Here is a 23,671-nt window from a genome sequence, read left to right on the forward strand (position 1 = left end):
ACAAAACTCAAACTTACTTGTGCTTGAAAAGTAGGCAAATAAAGTTACACGTATTTGATTCAAATATCCAGCTGTTTTTCAATGTTAATGCTGGACTGGTTTTGAGAATTTGATTCATTAAAGGGGCTAATTCAATATGCAGACCTCACTGTATCTATGAACATTTTAATGCTATCATTTAGGACTATAATTCAACATTTATCTATTTGGACTAACTGGGACCAAAGGCAATCCAGAAACTAAAAAATTTGTGTTACATAGGTAATTGTCAAAACAAATCCTCAGTATGCAGAATTACCTTTTATTGCAATGAAAACTTTGTTAGGTAACAAAATAACATACTGCAAGTAAATATCGCTTGCAATTCTGATCCTCGCTATGAAGTGGTTATTTCTAGCTTTATACATAAATTTTTTTACAAGATGTAAAAAAAAAATCAGCTCATTAAAATTTTTGAAATTTGATTTAAAAACAAAGAAAAAGGGGTAGATCACTTGACAATCATGCTTATACACATGAATAAATCAAATGTAAATATGGCTTAAATTGAATGAAAATTGCACACACAGGATATTGGTTACAAAGAACCCTTTTATCAATGCAAGAAAAAGATATACCTTTGAATTTATTAAAGTATGCAAGGAATGTAATTTTGCAAGCACATAAAACTGGAAAATATTCCTACTTTGAAGCTTCATTTAGAGAAAAAAGGGATGGAGACTTAATTCACTTTGATAGCTTGATTTCTGTGTTATTTTTCTGAGCTGCTATTGCTCTCTATTTCGTTCTATCACTCAAACATCTTTCTTAAACAGAAACTCAACATTTTACAAATAAAATTTTTGGAATTGGATCTTTCAATAGAAAAGAAGCTTTAAACAGACTTATTTTGATGAAACATTTAAATAATTTATTTTAAATAATTACAAAGTGCTAATTTGTATGAAATGAAATGGAATGTACATATAAACAGTTCACATAATTCATTCTAGCACATAACAAGATATTAACACCAACTAACGATGAAACATTCAGTTTGACAACTGGGATATCATGCACACTTGAGTAAATGATTTGGTAGCAGTTGAAGCTTAGACTATTCATGACTTTTTATCACTCATGTTTACTTTAGCATTCTGGAAAATACAAAACATTTTATTAGCAAAATATAGTATCCATTTTAATATGGATGGCAGAGCTGCTAACCTAACAAGTTGAACATTAGTATAATTTCCATTTAAAATTCATACAATTTATAAAAAATTAGTACATTTTCTATAAAAACACGAAACCCACCTAACTTATTTAGTTACTAGCAAAAATACCCAGCGTTGCCTGAGTCAGTTAACTGAAAGAACTAATAATTCACCACTTTGACATGATTAAAAATCTATCTTCTTCCTTACCCATAAAAAGAAAATAGCAATAAGTAACGAAATTGTATTGAGTTATACGAATGCACACGACATTTAAGAATTTCCAAAATATGAAATTTCACTTGTTTCAAAAGACTTATCAGTTAATATTTGTTTCTTTTTCTTTTTTTTTTTTTTTTTTTGAACATAGTCTAAAACTTTTTCAATATGGCTATTGAAATACAAACAGTTTTAAAAAACATAGCCGTCCGTATCACTATAATGCCATGCTGAGCAAAAGTTGATGTGAAAGTTGTATCTGCCCTTTTTTTCAAAATTGAGTTATGATCAGCAGGAGGTTCTTTGTCACATATTTCACCGAAATCCAATATTTTACAGTCATTTGTCAATGGGAAACATTTTTAAAAAATTCTGAAAAAGATACATCTGAATCAAATACATGGAGGCGCAAAACTTAAAACGGCTGTTTCTCATTTTAACTGGGCTGCAGATACAACTTTTGCACTTAGCTCGGCAGTATACTTGCTTTAGTTATCTTGGAAAATTTCAATTATTGTGGGTTCTTAGGGCAATTTAAAATGTTACAAAATTTGCGGTAATCGTTTTGGGATGCTTTGGATAATGCTCCCTCTCCCTAATTAGTGAAACTGTCTGTTACTAATTTTTGTCAAAAAGATATTGCCAAATACCGAGATATTTTTGGTGACCATAAAATGATACTAAACATAAGTAGTAAAACTTCGCGAGTGTTTGAAATTGTGAAAAAACTTAATGAAATTTTTTGTGCTGTTTATAGATTTGCCTAATTTAGTTAGCGGATTATTTTACATTTTAGCAAAAGTTTTAAAGATTATTTTTTATTGGCGATATTTTGGTGACGCGGTGAAAGCCAAGAAACATTTCTACGTAGTCTTTTGCTGCAAAAACAACACCAGTTGAAAAAATTGCCTTACGATATAATTATTACTAGGTTCTCTTTTCTGTGAAATTAGTATATGTATTTACCAACTAATTTCCACTTTATATTTAATGCATATTTACACATATTTTAAAAAGACTTTCTCCAAGAACAGGAAAAAATAGGCTTTTCTGCCTATAATGTTAAAGCTCAATTGTTATGTTATATATGTTGAAGCCCAATTGGTGAAAATCTCTTATGTGATCGAGAAAAATGGATGTCATACTTGAAATCAGTGCACTCCTAGAATAAAAGTCACTTATTACCGTATAATCAATTTTTCATGATCTGAATTTTGCAGGCCTGAGTAATTAAAGACAATCAACACTTTATTTTCCAACTGTTGCCAAAATCAATTGTCTTTTTACTGAGTCCTGTTGTCGATTATTGGCACACAGGAGGATAAAAATTCTAAGCAAGAAATTTTACGCTTGCTCCAGAAAAGCCTTGATTCAAAATTTCCATTACTGCAAAATCTTATTAATATTGATGTTATAAGGCAATGAATTTTTGAAACAATGGGTTTTGTATTTAATCATTTAATGGGGAAATTACATGAAACAAACTGTTTTTTATCATAACTACTTTAAACTAAATTTTTTAGAAATAAATTATAGCCTACTTTTCTGCCTGATAATGTAGCTATCTATGGTGAAAAAATAGTTAAAATCAATCCAGTAGTTTTGAAGCTTACCCCCAACATATTTACATACATACAGAAGTAGCCATTTATGTATATAGGTTAAACACTAGAATTGAAAAAAAAAAAGTAAAATATGCCTTTTATTTTTGAATGAATGAAAGTTAAAGCTTTTTTTTAAATGTAAGTTGTTAGAGATGGCACACTTTTTAAAAAATTTATATTGATTTCTTACATGGAAGATAATGGAAAATTCCGTCTTTTCCTGGTCTCTATTATAAATTGAAAAACCCTTCTAACAAGGATTTGGGTATACTTTTGTGACGCAACATAGTAACATTATAGATAAAAAAAATTGAAAAATGGGGAGAACAACACAATGCAGCATAGTACACTGTCCAAAAGTATAACTTTTGTGTTTTGAATACTTATTAGTGCAGTAGTAAGCTGCTAGAAGTGTAAAAAAAAGCCGACATAGTTTTTACCATTTTGAAAAGCATTGGTAGTAAAATATGCAAACTATTCTAAATCAAACATTTCATGGAAGAATCTTAGAAGTTGGCAGCTCTGGGATAGGCAAGTTTTAATAGTTGATCTAGAATGAACACATCCAACTCAATAGCACAATTTCATATTAAATACAACAGTATAATTCTTGGAAGATCTACATGGCGAAATATCCGAGTCTGTCAAATTTACTTAAGGTTATAATAAATACTCTAAAACAGAAATAATACTCGACTTATGACCTGCCAATCATCTTTCTGAATTGCCTGGTGAAGGCAGTCAAAAATTTGATAAGCAATTATATGAGGGCATTTCGAAAAGTAAAGATACACCGTACGCCAGAGGAAAAGAAAAGTTTTGGCGAGTAAGTTGGCGATGCAGGTGTTAAACTTGAACCTTTAACTTTCTCCTTGCGGTCATTTGGCATTGCAATGTTGATTCTGGTTGGAGTAGTTTGTGTTTAAAATGGCTGCGCCCAGGGGCGGCAAATAAGGGGGTCGAGAGGGGGCGGTCGCACCCCCAAATTTTTAAGAGGAATGATAAAAAATGAGCAAATTCAATTTACGTAAATCGCAAATCAATGTTCAAGAAAGCCAATCTTGCTGGTTCTCCGTAATGATTGATGCAACTCGACACATTTTCAGACATGAGCAAGTTTTTTCCGTTTTTTTAATTATTAGAAATTTATTAATCCTTTACCGGTCTTTTAAGAACATAAAAAACTGAAGAATCATAGTTAATTTAAACTAAAGATGTAATTTCCTCATATAGGGTAAATATCTCGTTCTTGTGTGCTCTATGTAATAATTGTTATGAGAGGCCGTGCAGTGGTGTGGCTGCACGATTTTCACAATAAAATGCCTTGGTATTTTGCATTGAGTGTTACGCTCATATTTTAAGTGTGTCTATTTGATGAGTGTTCATCACTTTCTTCTGCTAGAAACAACTTTCAGCTGTTCACTGCATAGAATGCTTTTATGGATACTGTTTAAAAATAGTTTCAGCTGTTCAATGCATCAACAAATATCTTTTCTGGGGGCTCTTTAACTATGCAATCTCCCCCAATATCATAATTGCTGTTAGCCCATATGTGTTTTGTTCCATACTAAATTTTAAAAACTCGACCCCCCGAATGAAATGCTGAAATGCCGCCCCTGGCTGCGCCAATTCAGAATTTTGCCAAATGAGACGTGTGCTCCGTGATATGTTTTCTTCATGCATAAGGTCAGTGACTAGCGGATATTCACAAAGAAATTGTTTCTGTTTATGAGAACATTATGAATCAGCAAAATGTAACGATGAACAACAAAGAACAGGTCGGCCATCTGTGATCTCTGACGCTCTCCTTCAGAGAACGGAGGAAGCAATTTATGCAAATAGACGTCTCAAATTGAAAGAATTGCATAAGATCATACCGGAAGTGTCAATGACAACTCTTTATGAAGTTATAACTGTCAAGTTAGGGTACAAGAAATTGTGTGCACGCTGGGTTCCGAAAATGTTAATGGAAGAACACAAAAAGAAAAGGATGGGCTTTGTACTCTACTTCCTCACACACTATGCAGAAGCTGGTGATGAGTTCCTTGATCACATTGTGACAGGTAACAAGATGTGGGTTTATTACCATACACCTGAATCCAAGCAACAATCAATGCAATGGCGCCATTCAAATTCACCAAAAGCCAAGAAATTCAAAATTCAATTTCAGCAAAAAAAAAAAAGTTCTGTTTTTTGGGACAGACATGGCTTTCTTCTGGTCAAATTTATGCCTCCCGGAACGACAAGTAATGCTGCTGTATATTGTCAGACTTTGACACGTTTTCAAAGGGCAATTTAAAGCAAATGAAGGGGAATCCTGAAAAATGGAGTCTGCTTGCATCATGACAAAGCTCGGCCTTACAGTCCTCCAAACCAAAGCATTACTCAAATGATTCAAATGGGAAGTATTGGACCATCTATCGTACAGCACGGACCCTGCTCCCAGCGACTTCCATTTATTCCTTTACCTGAAGTCACACCTTGGTGGAAAATCATTCCTTGGACGATGAAAAGATTGAAGTTGAAATGTGGTTCCGACAACAGGCAGAAAACTTCTATGACTGTGGAATACAGAAGCTTGTGCCCTGATTTAATAAATGCTTGGGTAACGGGGGGGGGGGGGGGTAATTATTTTGAAAAATAATAATCCAGTTAATAAGAAGTAACTGACATTTGATAAAAAAATTTATTTTTTCAGAAGGAATGGGAGCCATTGTATCTTTATTTTTTGAAACAGCCTTGTATATAAGTATATAGCTTTTGTACAGGTACATTCTTTTAAAAGCCCAAAACTTTTCATTTGGAAGTGATTGGAAAATTGATTTGGCCCGGAAGAGGACTGTAAGATGAATTGAGTAACATCGATGTGAGGGGAGAGGGGGGTAACATTAACCGTTAAGAGTTAACTGTTGCTACAGTTAATTAACATAACAAAGTCAACAACAATCTTAATTATCACTAATTAAAATTTATGACAAACAAGTGACAAATTTTGCAGCAATGGTTGCAACCTCTAAATATTCAATTTTTATTTTTAAGGTATGTGATTTTTTTTCATCCAATGAACAAAATGAGAGGGTGCCTCATGAAAAATAACGATTTTAAAAATAAGACACCCATGTATATTTTAAATTGGTCAACTGAAAAATGAAATTTTCATAACTACTTACCATAATGATGGCAACGATTAAACCAAACAATCCAATGGCACTAGCAAAGATCTCAACAATGAGGATTTTGACAAAAAGAGCAGGATTTGCAGCATCTGCCAAAGCTGCTCCTGAACCTACAATACCAACACTTAAACCACAGAAGAAATTACAAAATCCAACTGTGATGCCGGCACCAAACATCACATAACCTAGAAAGCAACAAAAAATAAATGAAAGTGCATGAAAAAAAGTGGTATTTCTTCAAAGCTTGTAATTTTAAGATAATTTTGAATTTTTTTACAAAAAGAAACTAATTAGTTATTATTACAATCAGGAGCAGATTTTACTGCCTTAAGTCATGCAGATACTTTTTTGATTTGATTTCTAAACTGCCCCTAGGCATAATAGAGTCTACAAAATAGTGAATACTAAACGAAGTTACAATCTTTTTTTAAATTTATTTTTTAGAGCTATTATAACCAGGGTTGGCTTTCTGCCGGCAGAAACTAGTTTTTGCCGTGCCAGTGGCAGAAACTGGTTATAACCAGTAAAAACCGGCAAAAACTTAAAAGCATCTTTAATTACTTAAGGGTCATTCCATGTCAATTCAACCAAGCCATGACACCCACCGACTCAGATTTTGATGAAACTTAGTGAGTTTAGTCCTTTAATGTAGAAAAGTATCCATATCAATTTTTTCTTCTCAATCTGCTTTAGTTTTCATTTTACAGCCAGTCAAAATTTTGAATTTTTCGTATTCTCCAATTTGAATGTTTAGTATTCTACAAACTATGACGATTCTGCTCTTTGAAAATAATTTTTATTTCATTTATTTTTCAGCCAATTTTTATGAAAATTTACAGTAATATTAATGAAAATATGAGGATTTCAGAAAAAAATATTAAAAAATTCTAAGTAATATTTTAAAAGTAGAAAAAAATTATTTTCCTAATTTTTTTTCTAAAAGTATGAAATACGTTAAAGTCGATATCAACCAAAGGGAATATGATAATCAAAAAAATTCTTTTTTCCTGATGATCTTAGATGTGTATTCTGCCATTAAAAAAAATATAATTAATGGCTTTTTCAGTTTTTTATATTTTTAGCTTAAAAATATATCTGCTTCATTGTTTTTCTTTTTTTATTTATTTATTTTCCCATACTATTATCAAAAAATGAATGTATTTAAAATCATAAATATCTCAATAATTTGTACATGAAATACTCTTAATTTTTATTTTAATCACAAAAATGCTATTTTTTTTATAAATTTCATTACACTAGTGAAGCCAGAAATACCTTCTGGAGGGGGTTTTTGGGCCAAAAATACCTACTGGAAGGGGTTTTTGGACCAAAAATACCTACTGGAAGGGATTTTTGGACCAAAAATACCTTCTGAAAGGGTTTTTTATAAATTAAAAATACCTTCTGAAGGGGATTTCTTGATCAAAAATATCTTCTGAATGGGGATTTTTTCATCAAAACAGTTCTTTCATATGCAGAAACTACTGCATTAGAATACACATACATGTTAAAACCTATGTCTTTGGGAGAATCTTAAAAGTGTGTTCTGCCATTTAAAATAAATAAAATTAATGGCTATTCCATTTCTTTTTATGTATGTATACATTTAAAACAAAATATTTTCGAAAAATTGTCATTACCCAATTTTTTTACATAGCTGTTTTATTTGCTAGAACAAAGAGCCTACAAACACAATTTTTAATGTATTATTTTATTAAACATTCAGCATCTATCAAATCAACCTGTTATTCCTATTATTTACAGGATATTTTTTTATTTACTTTTTCTCTGAAATATTGAATCCACTTAAATGTTTTCCCAACTTCTTTATGTAGTATGATGATTAATATTTTATTATCTTTTGCAGAAATTCAAACTTTTTCAGAAATATTTTGTGATGCAGACAAATAGTTTGAATTCTTGTTCTGATTCAGTTCGTAGCTTTAGGAAAATTTGTTCATCTTCAGACAAATCATTAACATTTTCTATAACTTGTGTGCTCTATGACCAAATTTGTGACAATGTGTTAATGTCAACTCTCCCACACTACACTTATCTTCCATTTTTCTTACTGAAACAGGTAAACATAAGCAGCTCTAAGCACACAGAACATCTAAATGCAACTTACTGCAATAGTTGTGGAATTCAAGTAGTGAAACCTGTGTAAGTTGACCACTTGCGGTGCACTACTTTAGTGGTCAACTTACAGAGGTTGATTTATGTGATAAGGGCTGATTCCGTGCCTGAAAAAAGTGGTCAACTTAGACAGGTGGTCAACTTCACAGGTTTTACCGGTGAAACCTGTGTAAGTTGACCACTCGCGGTGCACTACTTTAGTGGTCAACTTAAACAGGTGGTCAACTTACAGAGGTTGATTTATATGATAAGGATTAATTCCGTGCCTGAAAAAAGCGGTCAACTTAGACAGGTGGTAACTTACAAGGGTGGTCAACTTCACAGGTTTTACTATCTTAAAGTGTGACTCAAATATCTGACAGTTTCAGTCTTACTTTTTGATCAGCATTTAATTTGCTTCTCTGTGTGTAGGAAAATCCTTTTGCTCCTTTGAAACATTGATCAAAAGGGGATATCAAATTTTAAAAAAAAGTTTTTTTCTGACTCAACAGTATATTTATTTGTAACATTGAATCAGATGGCAATTAAGGAATAGTTTTAGAAAATACCCTTTAGAAACTTTCAGTTTAACAATATGATCCTTTTTCTTGCAATAAAACTATAACAGTCTTTAAATTTATAACAGGACTATGTAACAGCTAGACAGTACAGGACTAAGTCTAGAACTTAGCTAGACTTAGTACAGTCTAGCTGTTTGATAGGAATATACGGCACATAATTATCATTTAACTGCAATTTCCAGTTTGAGTGCTTAAGAATGTTCTTTTATTTTTGAAAAACAATAGAACTGCTTTAATAATCAGATATTTAAAAAAAGGGTATTTTTTATCAACAAACATATTTGTATGCCCACTTGTTAAGAGAAACTCCATCTGAACAAATTTCATGAACTCCTTTTTTACGTACACCACAAAGCAAGTTCCATAGTTTAGTCCTTTGATTTTTTTTTCAACTGTGTAATTCACACTGTAGCAAGTTTCACCCAGAAAATTTTTCTTAAGTAAAAATATTTTTTCCCATCCTTGATGTATTTTTGGGTTGCCAATCATTCCTTCTCTTTTTCATCATTAAAAGCTCAAAGGAAATTGTTGCTAACAAACACGGCAACTCCTTGTCCCACTTTAATAGTGAAGCAGGCGTTCACATATGCTCTATGTACTGTTTCCATTAAGTTTAATCGAATTTTCCGATCAAAAGCTACTTAGAAAACGAAAGAATTTATATGCTTTCAACTTCATATACCCTGTATCCATAAGTGTAACTTCTTCAGCAATCTATGGAACCCCGCGCCTTGCAAGAGTCAAATGAATAAATGATGAGTAAACAGCATATGAATTATAAACTTCCGCCGTTACAATAGTATTTTTGAGAACCCCTAGGGGTTTGCAAACTACTGGTTGGGAAATGTGTAGATGAAGGATTTGTGTTTCACTTTTGCAGTAGGAGAACATTTCACAGGCTGGAAGAAATATAGGAAGAGAACACTTTTGATTAGGTTACTATGTCAGAGGCACAGCAAGGGGGGGGGGGGTTCACCCCCCCCCAAAAGGCATTTGTTTTAACATATATGCATATTCTAATACGATAGTTTTATACATACGAAAGGACTGTTTTGATGAAAAAATTCCCTTTCAGAAGATATTTTTGATCAAGAAATTCCCTTCAGAAAGTATTGTTGATAAAAAAAAACCCTCCAGAAGGTATTGCTGATCCAAAAAAAACCCTTCCAGTAGGGATTTTTGGTCCAGAAACCCCCTCCAGAAGGTATTTCTGACTGCACTAGTGTACTATGTAATGAAATTTGTAAAAAAATAGCATTTTTGTGATTAAAATAAAAATTAAGAGTATTTCATGTGCAAATAATTGAGATATTTATGATTTTAAATACATTCATTCTGTGATAATAGTGTGGGAAAATAAATAAATAAAAGAATAAAAAAAAAAAAAACAATGCAGCAGATATATTTTTAAGATAAAACTATAAAAAACTGAAAAAGCCATTAACTTTATTTTTTTTAATGGCAGAACATACATCTAAGATCATCAGGAAAAAAGAATTTTTTTGATTATCATATTCCCTTTGGTTGATATTGACTTTAACGTATTTCATACTTTCAGAAAAAAAAATTATGAAAATAATTTTTTTCTACTTTTAAAGTATTACTTAGAATTTATATATATATATATATATATATATATATATATATATATATATATATATATATATATATATATATATATTGAAATCCTCATACTTTCATTAATATTACTGTAAATTTTCATAAAATTTGACTGAAAAATAAATGAAATATAAATTATTTTCAATCAACGAGCAGAATCGTCATAGTTTGTAGAATACTAAACATTCAAAATTTCGACTGGCTGTAAAATGAAAACTAAACCAGATTGAGAAGAAAAAATTGATGTGGATACTTTTATACATTAAAGAACTAAACTCACCAAGTTTTATCAAAATCCGTGTCGGTGGGTGTCAAAATGCCATTTTTTTGGTTGAATTGACATGGAATGACCCTTAAGTGATTGCTAAATGATATTCATTTAAGTAAACTAAAAAATTAAGCTTCATTTCATCATTTAAAAAAATAAAATCCTATGCTAATGCCCTTGATTTAGTTTGAGAAGGGAACTTTTCAACTGCAGATGCTCGTAATGTTGGGATTAATCTGACAAAGGACGAAAAATCATATAGGTGCTCAGGAAAGAGGAGCGACATACAAAATTAAAAGGCATTTCTGATTTTAATTTGCTCACTCATATGCTTCATCTAAATTACTTGTGATCGAAATTATCACATGCTTCAAGAAGAAAATGCCAGAATTTTACTTGCCAATCAATATTAAGATAGATTTTGTACCTAATGTCACAGTTTTGCAAAAAAAAATTGGCCCTATTTCTCGAAACTTATTTTTCCAGTTAAATTTCTCTCACTACCCCAGTTACTACATGGTGGACCAGTTAAAAAAATATATACAATCTATGAAAGTTTCACGAACATTGCTTGTTCCTTCATGCATTGCCTGCTAGCTTTTCTGTTGAAGGAATATTCTAAAGTTTCTCATTTGTACATATTAGATTGAGAAACTGTTTAGATTTTAGAAACCACCTTTACTAAGAAGCAACTGCAGGGTCCAAACAATATAACATTTGATTTTAAATTGTGGTAATATCTTAATTAAATTGTGCTTTGGTTAATAATTATTTTTTCCATGCACTTCCTATTGCATGTCAATAATTTCATTTTTTTTTTTTTCATTTTGTGAGTTTTTACCAGTTTCTGCCGCAAATGTGGCAGAAAGTGGTTTTTGCCATGCCAGTTTTAACCGGTTTCTACCAGTGGTTTTAACCGCCTCGGCAGAAACTTGCCAGCCCTGATTATAACAGAGTACAAATGGTAAAAGAGCATTGTAATTTTGTGCATATGAATATTTCAAACATTTTAGTCTTTACATTTTTTAGGACAATAGAAATTCGAAGAGAAACAAATTGTAATTAGGGTATAATACATACAAAAATAAGTTAACTCGTATTAAACTAGAAGCAACTTTAATAATAGTTTTAGTTGACTCTAATTCAATTGAATTTTTTACACCAGAACTCATTTTTTGTTTTCCCAAAATTGCAGAGCAAAAACAAGTTTTAAAACATTATTCCAATCTATTTAGAATTTGCTTTTATTACTTTGAATTAAGTTTTACAGATGTTCTCTCAATATTCTAAACTCAACATGGTAGCTATTTTATGATAGCCTTCTTTCAGGTCAAATAAATTACATAATGATTACAAAAACCTTACATAGAAACATTAAAAATATAAATAAATTTGAAAAATGTTGAATACATTGAGAGTTATACTTTTAAATTTTTTTAATTTAAAACAAAAAGGGCATAAAATTTATCAAAATTATGCTCACCAGACATAAAAATTGTTAGAAATAAGAGTTTCATCATCAAGAGTAGCAGGGTCAAAACTCTAAAATTATTTAAAACATTATACATTAGCTTAACAGTATGGATCAACATCAGATAAAATAACTGGTTCATGAACTACAAGCTAAATTTTGTAATAAATAATTTATGTGCTCAGGATACAATTTTAAATCAATATTTTGCATTAATTTTAAGGTGTTAACTTAAAAGTTGTAATGAAATTTTTCTTCTATTCTGGAGATTTATTATATAATATACATAGCAGAAATGCTACATAATCAATCAAGATGCAGGCTAGGTTGAGTATGTTTTTAGAATGGCTGGGATAATAAATACAGTGAAACTTTGGTAAGTTGGACTACGACAAGCTTTAGTGAATCTTTCTTTTTGTCTAACTAAATGGGAAATTAATGTTATTTACTTTTGATAAAGCGAATTTCGTCGCGTCGAAATATTTGATATGCAGAATCTGATTTTCATGAATGTCGTTAATTTTTCTAGCTAACGTAATTCCATAAGTGTCATTTTCCCTCCAAATAGTATGAACAAAATGTAAGGCATCTGGAAGAAATGAATCTAACAAATCTCTGACATGAGTTTAGAAATTGAGTGCAGCTTTTTTACAAAAGAAGATGAACATTCAATCAAACAGACTTTATGGATTTTGTTGCAGTTGGTTACGAAATTTAAGTCACAGAAATCCCAACTGATGAAGATATTTTATTATGCATTAGTGAAAATAGTGAAAATATTTCCTGTGAGTAGTAAGAAGTAAGAACTGAGCCAGTGGTACAATTACTTTCGATTCAAAATATTAGAAAAGCAGCCGATGTTTTGCGAACTTTCATAGAAAGCTCTTTTGAATGTTCCTGGTTCTGTGTTTATAGATTTTAAAATAAAATATCCTTTTTTGTGGTAGGTAAAAACTTATATTTCGGCATAAAATTTAATTTTTTTCTTAACCTATTCAAACTCTTGAATTTATATAGTTAATTATATTACATGTACAGGGTTCCTACTCTAGTGGAAATCAAAATTAAGCATTTCAAAACAACCTATTTTTTTCTCTAATTAGGTTGTTTTTGGACTCATTATAAATCATAAATTTTTTTAATATGTATACTATCGAGATTTGTACCTGGTTCCTGGAGATCCCAGTAACAAATGGGCAAATACAGAAAATATAAGTTTTTCTAGAATGAAATGGGGGGGGGGGGGGAAACTATATGACCAAAAGTATTGGATACTTTCAAAAATTCACGTTTTTACAGATTTCTCAAAAAATAAAAGATTAATTGCTCTGCAATTTTTTTCACATAAAAAGTAGACTAACTATCATTTTCCAATAACAATTACCGTATATACTCGCGTATAGGTCGATCTCGCGTATAATTCGGCCACCCCTTTTTCAGAGAAAAAATCTAAAACCCGCGTATAAGTCGACCCCCATACTTTCCAAAAACATCGCGAATTATTTTCAAAGAAATTTCAAAATAATGAACACATTTATTTACAAATAATATAGGAATTAAATAGGAAAACATTTCTAAAAGCCTTTAAACTCGGATTCCGAGTCGGACGCAAAAAAAAGTTCCTTAAAGTCCGCTTCCGTCATCACCGCGTCATCGTATACATCGGCGGCTGCAGAATCGTCAATGATATCAGAGGATGCGTTAGACAAACCTCACCGGTCAACCGGTAAGTAACCAGTTACTAACCGCGGCGTTCTATGATCAACCGGTTACCGCAGCGGTTACCATTCTAAGCAGTTGATTGGTTGATTTGAGAACGTGATCATTAGCTGTCACGTGATTAACTAACCGGTCGCTCCTGGTCGTGCTCATCGAACGCACTCTCAGTCTGAATGGCGTGACTGTTGACGATAAATATTTTCATACGTTTCACGATATTTGTTAATTGCTGATTTGATCCTTAATAAAGAGGAATAAAATTATCTTTATTTATGTGTATTATTTAGGTTTTTTTTTAGTTATTATTTTTGAATAAGTTTGCTTTTTCACACGATCAACTTATCAGCAACTACCTGTAACCGCACATCGTCATTTCTCGTAACTTCCCAGCTCTCGTTGATCGTAAAAAAATTTTCGAAAAATTTGACCCGCGTATAAGTCGACCCCCCTTCCTTTGATCTCATTTTTTGGACAAAATTTCTCGACTTATACGCGAGTATATACGGTAAGTCTGCTATTCATTTAGGAGACCAGCAACAAATTGAAACAAAAAAAGGTTTTTGATCATTTTTCATTGTAAATAGCTGGGAATAAGCTATAAATTTCAGAAATCAGTTAAAAATCTATCAAACATTTATTTTTATATTTTTGTGAAAGTATCTCTTATACCCACAGAGATATGAGCATTTCCAGGGGCGTAGCTAAGGGGGGGGTTTTGGGGACAAAACCCCCCCCGAAAAGTTAGTCTCAAAAAAAAGAGAAAAAGAAGAGAGAAGAGAAAGAAAAAAAAAAGAAGAAAAGGAAAAATTCCAAGCGATTATATATATATATATATATATAAGAAGTATATTATTATATATATATATATATATATATATATATATATATATATATATATATATTCTTATATATATATATTATATATATATATATATATATATATATATATAAGAAGTAACCCCCCCCGAAAGTCGGGTCTAGCTACGCCACTGAGCATTTCTTTCAAAAATGCAAATTTGTTTTGAAGGTTTTCGGCTCATATCACGCAGAGTTTTCCGTCAAACGTTATTAAACTTTCAGAAGGTTAGAGAAACATATTAAAATTTGAAGTTCAAGTATTGAAAATTTAATGAAATATAAACATTTAAAGCAATTAATTTTTCACTGCGCATGCACGAAAGATAGCAATTTATAATCCAAAGCTTGGATATATATTACAACTCATAAAAAATTCCATCTCAATATCTTTAAAATTAAAAAAGTTATCAGTGATCAAATGAGCCGAAATTCTATAATTCTTGGATAGGCGACGAATACTAAGGGGTCGTTCGCAAACTGGCAACACTTTCCTGCTATCGTTGCCGAGTGATTCATAATAAGAACAGATTACTTGCGAACATCCCTCACGATTTGTAATCTAGCCAAGAATTATTAAAATTCAGCTCATTAGATTGCTGATAACCTGTTAGATTTTAAAGCTATCTAGATAGAATTTTTTTTTATAAAATGTAGGGTATATCTAGGCTTTTAATTGTGAAAGTTATAAATTCAAGGTTCATACTCCATCCAGATGAAAAATTCCATTACTTTTACTAGACTTTCATGACCTCATAAAAATTTTCATGACCATGTTACAAGAAGAGAATAGCACTATTTAATTTCAAACTTGTCTATTTTTGGAAATGAGCATTAGCAAAACTTTTAAGTGAATGTCACTTATCTCATTGAAGCACTTGTTAGTGATTGAAAAAATATCAGCGTACACATAATAAAACTAAACTATTCCTCTTTGTCTTCAAATAAATTTAAATAACACACAATGATGCTAAATGTCTAATCATTTTTTTTATAAACCGGCAGAATGATAATGAATGGGATAAAGGTTGAATGAGTCATTACTAAGTTTCAATAAATTTGCTTCAAAGGTTGCCTTTTTTACTGTCAACCGTGCATTTAATCATCTACATAACTTCATAGTATTTTGATTTTTTAAAGTAAAGAAGCCTCATTCTTTCATTTATTCACGTTTTTAAACAGATATTTATTTTAGAAAAGCATTCAGTAGTTAATAAATCTTCAGATTCAAATGTACTTGTTTACTTATTTGCACATTTTCAAATGCGTAAGAGATTCAGAAATTCCAGGACATAGTGTTTGATTCCTGACATAGAGCATAGCAGTGGATTGCATGGATTAGTTTTGTGGGTCACATGTTGGGCAGTACTGTTTTAGAGTATTAGAATTCCCCTATTTCTGTATTCTATTGCCTGACTAAAGATCTTTATTTTCTAAAAACTTCAACAAAAAAGCTTTTACGAGTGATGGAAACGAACCCGGATGCAATTGATTGGCATTTCTTTGAGTAGGCGTGGAAAAATCTAGAATGTACAAGTTGGCTACTACAGAATATAAAATAAAAGAAGTGTTGAAAATAATAGTAAATTCAAAATGAGTGATTTCCTAGGAGTAAAATCACATTCCAGAAAAAGACAAGCGGCTGCCACAGAAGTGGATGCAATGAGATTTCAAAATTCAGATTTATTTTTGGGATCGTTAATGGCTTTTATATGAGAAATACTGTAAAATTACTCCAGATTTCTAAAGCTATTTTAGCTACTGTCCCTTTCTCTCTGCCCAAGACATTTTTCCATGACTGAAAATAAATTTCCATGACTTAGAATGAAAATTTTAATTTTCCATGACTTTTCCAGATCTGAAATTCGCTTACTTTTTTTCCCATGACTTTCCAGGATTTCCATGACCCGTACGAACCCTGTAAATCGCTATCTTTCGTGCATGCACAGTGAAAAATTAATTGCTTTAAACTTTCATATTTCATTAAATTTTCAATATTTTAACTTCAAATTTTATTATTGTGTTCCTCTAACATTCTGAAAGTTTAGAAACGTTTGACGAAAAACTCTGCGTGATATGAGCCGAAAACCTTCAAAAAAAGTTTATTTTTGAAAGAAAGGCTTGTATCTCCGTGGGTGTAAGAGATAATTTCAGGAAAATAAAAAAATAAATTTTAGATAGGTTTTTAACTTATTTCTCAAATTTATAGCTTATTCCCAGCTATTTACAATAAAAAATGATCACTTTTATTTGTTTCCTTAATTTGCTGTTAGTCCCCTAAAGGAATAGTAGACTTAATTTTTGTTGGAAAATGGTGGCTAGAGTATACCTTTGATGTGAAAAATATTACAGAGCAATTGGTCTTTTATTTCTCGAGAAATCCGTAAAAATGTGAATTTTTAAAAGTGTCCCAATACTTTTGGCCAAATAGTGTAGTACTACAGCGTGAACAGGGGTAAAAAAGCAAACAAAGATGAGTAAGTTTTTTCTTAGAGATTCATTGAACTTTAAAATTTTAGTAAAAGAAATAAACAATGAGTTTTGAAATTAAAAGAGGGACATTTTTTTTAAGTACTTGCTTTAAAAAAGTACAAAATAAAGCACCTTGTCAAAATAATTTAGATTTTTTGTTCAAAGTTAAGAACAATAAAAGGCTCTTTTTTAACAGGTCACTGAAACAAAGCACTTTCAAGAACCTTTAAATAATTATGTCAAGTATATATATATATATATATATATATATATATATATATATATATATATATATATATACACATATATATATTTATATATACTATCCTTGATATCTATCAATTTTGCTATAAATTTAATGAGTTTCAGCAATAGTATTTTATTTAATTGTTTTGTTTTTCAATGGGCCAAACTTTCGATAACTCGAACTTGTTTTCGCTTTCCCTCCAACTTTGACTCATCAAAGTTTCACTGTATGTCACACAACTTTCTTTTTAATGCTTTTTAAATACTTTATTCATTTTCATTACGTTATGAATTTAGGAAACAAAAACAATCACTCACAAAGTACAGTAGAGTCTTGAAAACCCGAGGTTCCGGTTAATTCGACGTGCCTTATTGACATTTTAAGGCATATCTTTTATAGCTAAAAATATGATTTGCATTATAATCTGAAAATTAAAATCTTCCACTATTGTAAAACAACCTTAATTACATATTTCAAAGTAATAAAAAGTATTGAGAAGTCTGTATCAACAACACTCAACAGTGATAAAGCAAGGTACTGTGTAAAAGCAGAAAGATTTTTTCTTTTGCTTTTTGCTGGAATTTCGTGCATGAAATGAAAACAAAACTTTCATAAGCTTCGACTAAAAAATTCGATTTGAATGGCTCTTGTTTTCCGAGAAAGGGGGTTAACCCTTTTATTGGTACTGGTTAGCCCTAGACCATCGTAAAGGAGTAGGAAAAATGCTTGCCACAGAAGCAGTGCTGAGCAAAAGCTTACCAGACACAGAAATATAAAATGAAACTCCGCTGATTTACTGTTTGCCAACGAGAAGTGAATTACATTATATTCCCATCTCGAAAGTCTGTGGATTCAGAAACTGTCCGCTAACTGGGAGTGTCTGTTAAGGTAGGTTTCATTGTACATAAATTAAGAATTTCAAGAATCTTACCTTCAGTTGGTTGACTAGAACAATTGCCATTATGATTCCATATATAGCGACTGCTTCACAAAATATAATGCTGACAAGGTTTTTAGTTCTTATTCTTGGAGCTTTTACACCTCCTCCAACAATACTAACTCCAGTAGTGTAAATGCCTCTGTGTAAAATACAGAGCATTAAATGAGAATAAAGATATTAAAAATATCATACTTATTTATAAAAAAATAATCACTGTTAAAAAACCCAAAGATGCTCAGATTAAAAAAAAAATATTTAAAATAGAAAATTTTAAAAGACTTTGGGTTGAAAACTAATTTGTGAACAGAAATATTGACTAAACCCAGTGTCCAAAACTGGAGAAATGCTGTTTAAGTTTAATTAAAAATTGACCATCTTTAAAGTTTACATTTTCTATTGTTAAATAAAACAATAGAAAAGGCAAACATCATAAAACCAAACTTTAATTTTATAATACAATGTGAGCCTATTTTGAAATGATTGTGATTTCAAGTTATATCTTTGATACAAAGGCAATAACAAATAGAAAGTTCTTTTTTTTTTTTATAAGTATATCTCCATTTCTTGTTCAGTAGCAAAACATTTTGCATCACATGTTAAAAAACAAAAGTCTCCTTTTATTTTAATCATGTATAGATTCCCCAGTGCCTTTCTTTGAAGAATATTTTTATTTATTTTTGTGACTGGGCACCTGAATTGAATAATTTCATGAAATCTGATGATAATTCATTACATAAAATGTGTTGCAACAATATATAATTTACTATTTTGTTACACTCTTTAGGATTTCATAACTATCGGAGACTAAGACAGAAATTCTGGGCTCCTATTTCTTGTTTTATGAGTTAAGTTATGATGGCTGTGACTGAAACGGTCAGTTATTTGAGATGCCAGTTGCGCCTAGTGGTGCAACTGAGCAAATAAGAAACTTGATTTCAAATTAGGATACATAAAGCATTGTAAAAATCTTTTTTTAAATCTTTTTAAAATGTTTATTGATTTTTTTTTTTTTTTTTTTTTTTTTTTTTTTTTTTTTTTGCTGCCTAGGATAACCATTAAAGACAAATTCTGACTAGGGATAGAGAATGGTAATGACATTTAGGAGACAAAAAAAAAAAAAAAAAAGAAAATGAAAAATGCTTTTCTAAGGTTGCTGCCTGTCAGGGACAAGAAATTGAACCTTTCTAGAGAGTTGCCATAATATATTTGTTTTGTCCTATTTTGATGCCTCCATTGCCAAATTGATTAACTCCACTTTTTAAAAAAATCCCCATTTCTGCTTTAATAGTGCTTTATCAATGCTTATCATGTGAATTTATATTTAAGTTGAGGTTCAGTACATTTCTGACCATGTGATGGCAGAAAATGTAACACTAGGGCCTATTTACTCCTATGAATAACACCATCTTCTTCATAACTTTTCTCTACTTTTTGTTTCATGAAGTTAGTCAATTTGGCAAGTGAGGCATCCATTTAATACAACAGCTAGAAACATGTTCCCTTATTTGGTGATACAAATATTAAAATATTACTACTCACAAAGCAGCTCCTACTACAGAGAGAGAGATAGCCAAACCAATGCCCAAGCAGCACCATAGAAACGGTGATAACTCAGCTAAAAACCTAGAAGTAGAATTGGGGAAAAAATATATATTCATTAAACAAAATCAAATGAAAAATTAGACAAGGTATAAAAATCTTACTGGCAATAATAGCACTCTGTTAATTAATATCGAGTGAATCAATTATATCAGAAAGGGCATAAGTCCTATGGAAATCCACTGGACTTAAACCCATTCTGAAATAATTAAATTCAAGTCTTTTGAAATAACCAGTGTTCACAGGTCCCTTTTTTTCACAAACAAATGAAACATTGAAAAAAAATTTGGTACAGATGTGATATACCCCCCCGTTTGGCGACATTCGATTTTTTTGCACAAAATTAAAATATTTTTCTCGCCAATGAGGCGATAATTTTTTATGCATGGCATCCCTGGCCAAACTAACCTGTGTTTAGCAACCCGAAGGCAATCTTACAGATCTGTTCAAACTTGTTTACTTGGGTTGTTTGGGTTTCACGCAGGAGAGATACGTGGTGTTGTTTCGTGCAATATACCTTACAGGAATGCTTATTTTGTGTTAGTTTAAATTTAATAGTTGTGTTTTGAAGTAAAAACATTAGAAAATGCCAGTTTCTTCAAACTTGAAGGTTATTTAAAAGTTAACTCCAACGTGGTTGGTGTGTATCTGTAACGTGCCATTGTCATATGATGTATTGTTTTAGACTGAGTGTGAATATTTATACCATATAAAAAGGTAAGTTCTTTATTTTAGAATTCAAAAAAAACCTCTCACTTCCAAAATTCTTTGTTTTTACAAATCCTTGAGGGGTTCTTGTAATTTTTAACTTTATTTTTACTGTATGTAAATTAATTTTACAGAAATAGTACGGTTATTTTGTTCTAAAAGTTAATTCTTATCGATGCCACGAATTATTTAGACATTCTAGTAACGTGCCTCCGTTAGGTACTGAATTTTAATAAATCTGCACAATAATGGTGCATATTTCACACTTAAAACTGTCATTATTGTACACTGAACGGAAGGAGCCACCCTTGGGTGTCATGAAAATATACATAACTGTGACCATACTCCGACTGTAATGTATATTAACAGTCGGAGGGATATTGGACCGAGCGGAGCGAGGTCCTGGTGAGCCAGAGGTCTCATAGTACTTTCGTAATGAGACCGAGGCAGGGCCGGCGAGCCGAGGTCTCATTACGAAAGTACTATGAGACCAAGGGCTCGTATCCCGGAGAAATGATGAAAAAAAAATTAATGCATTAATTTCGACTTGTAATTAATACAATAATTTATTTCATTATATTTTAATATGTTTACAAAAAACCCCGGCCCTGTACATTTTTGAAGCATATATTCGTGACGTTTTTTGTTGTGCTTTTATGTTGTTTTTATATATATTGTGTTCTGAAGTGCTTTGATCATGTTTTTTTATCTGATTTTTTCCTGTTGGCACTAAAAAAGCATCGCTAAGAACGATGTATGACATATGTCGTCATACATTGTTTTCTTGGCGACGCTTTCTTGGCGCCAACAGGAAAAAGTCGCCAAGGGTGGGGTATATCACATCAGTTCCAAAAATTTAATTTTGTGAAAAGAATTTCTTCAAATTTAGGAGACTTTTTGAAATTATGCCCATAGAAAAATTTAATAATTAAAATCTTTGAAAGCACTAATAAAGTACCTCAAATTTTTGATTGATAATTACTGAAGAAATTAGAGAGACCTAACTGATTTTCTTTTTAGACAATAGATAAAAATACTTGCATTTTAAATAAAATAAAAGTTTTATTCACCAATATATGAAAGAACTCTTAAACACTTTCCTATATCCATGGTAAAAAATTAAATTTTTACTTAATTTTAAGTAAAAAGTAAAATAATCATTAAAATAAGAAATAAAATAAGTCAATTTAAAATAGCATAGGCTAAAATAACTTCCATTTTTCAAAACAATACGAAAATTTACATGATGTAAAAGGATTAAAACATAAAGCACAGTATGCAATTTTTGCTGAAAAAGAGAAAACTAAAAACTTTTCTCTCGCTTCTTTTACTTGTTTTTCTTGGCATTCAATTGCAAAAGTAAACGCAACTACTGTTTCTCTTCTTTTATTAAAAGATTTTCTGGACACTGGACGATAAAATCTTAGTTTTGGCACACTTTGAAACAAAAATGCAGATTTGGCCTTTTTGTATCACGGTGTATAAGACGTTGAAAATAAGGGCAATCGGTAGATTTTCCATTCCTGTGTCATCAACTTAGAAATAAAACATTAAAAATTCAATACAATTAAAAGCTATCTCATTCTACAGTTATAGTAGTTCATACATCAGCATATGTGCTCAGAATGCTAATACTGATGTTTTTGAAAAATTTTGTTCTTAAACCCAGCCTATGGAGCCAGGACATGGTTGCAGGGACTAAGAATTCCCTATCAGACAAAAAGCTGCTAAATTAGATGCAGTAGCATTTTTTAAAATATGAAACGGAAGAGCAGGAGGTTCCCAGAAAAGGGTTCGCTGCCAAAAGCGGGAGGGTCGGCAGCTTTGAATACATATTTTAAAAGTATTTTACCTTTAAAAAAATTAAGTTGATTTGAAGATTGACAGCTGTGAAGAAGAAAATTTTGACATGCAGGAAATTTTTTAAGTTCTGGATAACTTCTTGGGTAACATAAGAAAAGATAGTTAGATACGTACTACCAGTTCATTTTTTGCAAATAAGTAAAATTAAAATCAATGCCAAAAATAGTCAAGCGTGCCCATTTTGTCAAGATCGATAGTACAACCCCATTAAATGCTTAAAGAGTATCAAAAATGATAGCCTCTAAGACTAAGGCCTCATAACCAACACTCTCTCTAAAAATTTTAATAGTGCAGTCAGTCTAAGGTATGACCTTCCTTCTGGGTACCGCTAAATATTCTGCAGTGTTTTTTTAAATCATCTGAAATTGTAGACAATCACACGTCTTATTTCCACCTACCACTTTTGTACTATTACTATTAAAAGTTCTTATGTGTCTACCAACTTCAACTTAATTAACATAATATTTTCCTTTCAATAAAGTTTATAAATATCTTAAAATTTAAAAACTACTGATTATGTACCTTAAAGAAACATACTTACCATCCAAAGTCAAAACGTGATCCTCTGCCAGATAACAGGTAAAACAAACCTGTCAGAAAAATGAATTTTAAAATCTCATACAATTTAATTTAAGTTTTAAAACCAACATGTAATATAAGATTTTTTAGATTAGAAAATTTATCCACATTTTCAAAGTGACATTTTTCAGTATTCTTAAGAAATTAAAACCAATTAAAGCAGTGATTTTCAATCTATGGAGCACATCCTCCTAGGCAGGCACAGAATCAAGGGTTGATCCAGCTTCTGTTTCTGGAGGGTTTCATTACCTGAAAGATCAAAGTGCAATTTTTGCGTAAAATAGCGGGTCTGGGGCAAATGTTCCGATACATAAGTCCTAAAAATGCTTATTTTGACTTATTTGGTTGCTTAAGCGGGGGGGGGGGGGGGGGGGGGGGGCATGACCCTTTTGATATACATTTGTACAAAATTATTGTAAGGAGAGCAAGCAGCTGTCAG

The 23,671-nt window shown here is 31.2% G+C and overlaps 1 protein-coding gene across 1 annotated transcript in view; it reads right to left on the bottom strand.

Moving 5' to 3' along the window:
- Positions 1-884: 884 nt before the first annotated feature.
- Positions 885-23,671, bottom strand: part of LOC129230184 (V-type proton ATPase 21 kDa proteolipid subunit c''-like) — a 31,220-nt gene continuing 8,433 nt past the window's right edge. Inside the window, exons 2-8 of the mRNA XM_054864589.1 lie at positions 23,195-23,243; positions 20,023-20,106; positions 18,475-18,622; positions 16,742-16,752; positions 14,116-14,151; positions 6,190-6,391; positions 885-1,136 (exon numbers count right to left, since the gene is read on the bottom strand). Coding sequence (XP_054720564.1) covers positions 1,101-1,136; positions 6,190-6,391; positions 14,116-14,151; positions 16,742-16,752; positions 18,475-18,622; positions 20,023-20,106; positions 23,195-23,243 — 566 coding nt within the window. The 3' untranslated portion in view covers positions 885-1,100. The remainder of the gene's footprint in view (positions 1,137-6,189; positions 6,392-14,115; positions 14,152-16,741; positions 16,753-18,474; positions 18,623-20,022; positions 20,107-23,194; positions 23,244-23,671) is intronic.

Source organism: Uloborus diversus, chromosome 1, assembly GCF_026930045.1.
Source record: "Uloborus diversus isolate 005 chromosome 1, Udiv.v.3.1, whole genome shotgun sequence".
Classification (NCBI taxonomy): domain Eukaryota; kingdom Metazoa; phylum Arthropoda; class Arachnida; order Araneae; family Uloboridae; genus Uloborus; species Uloborus diversus.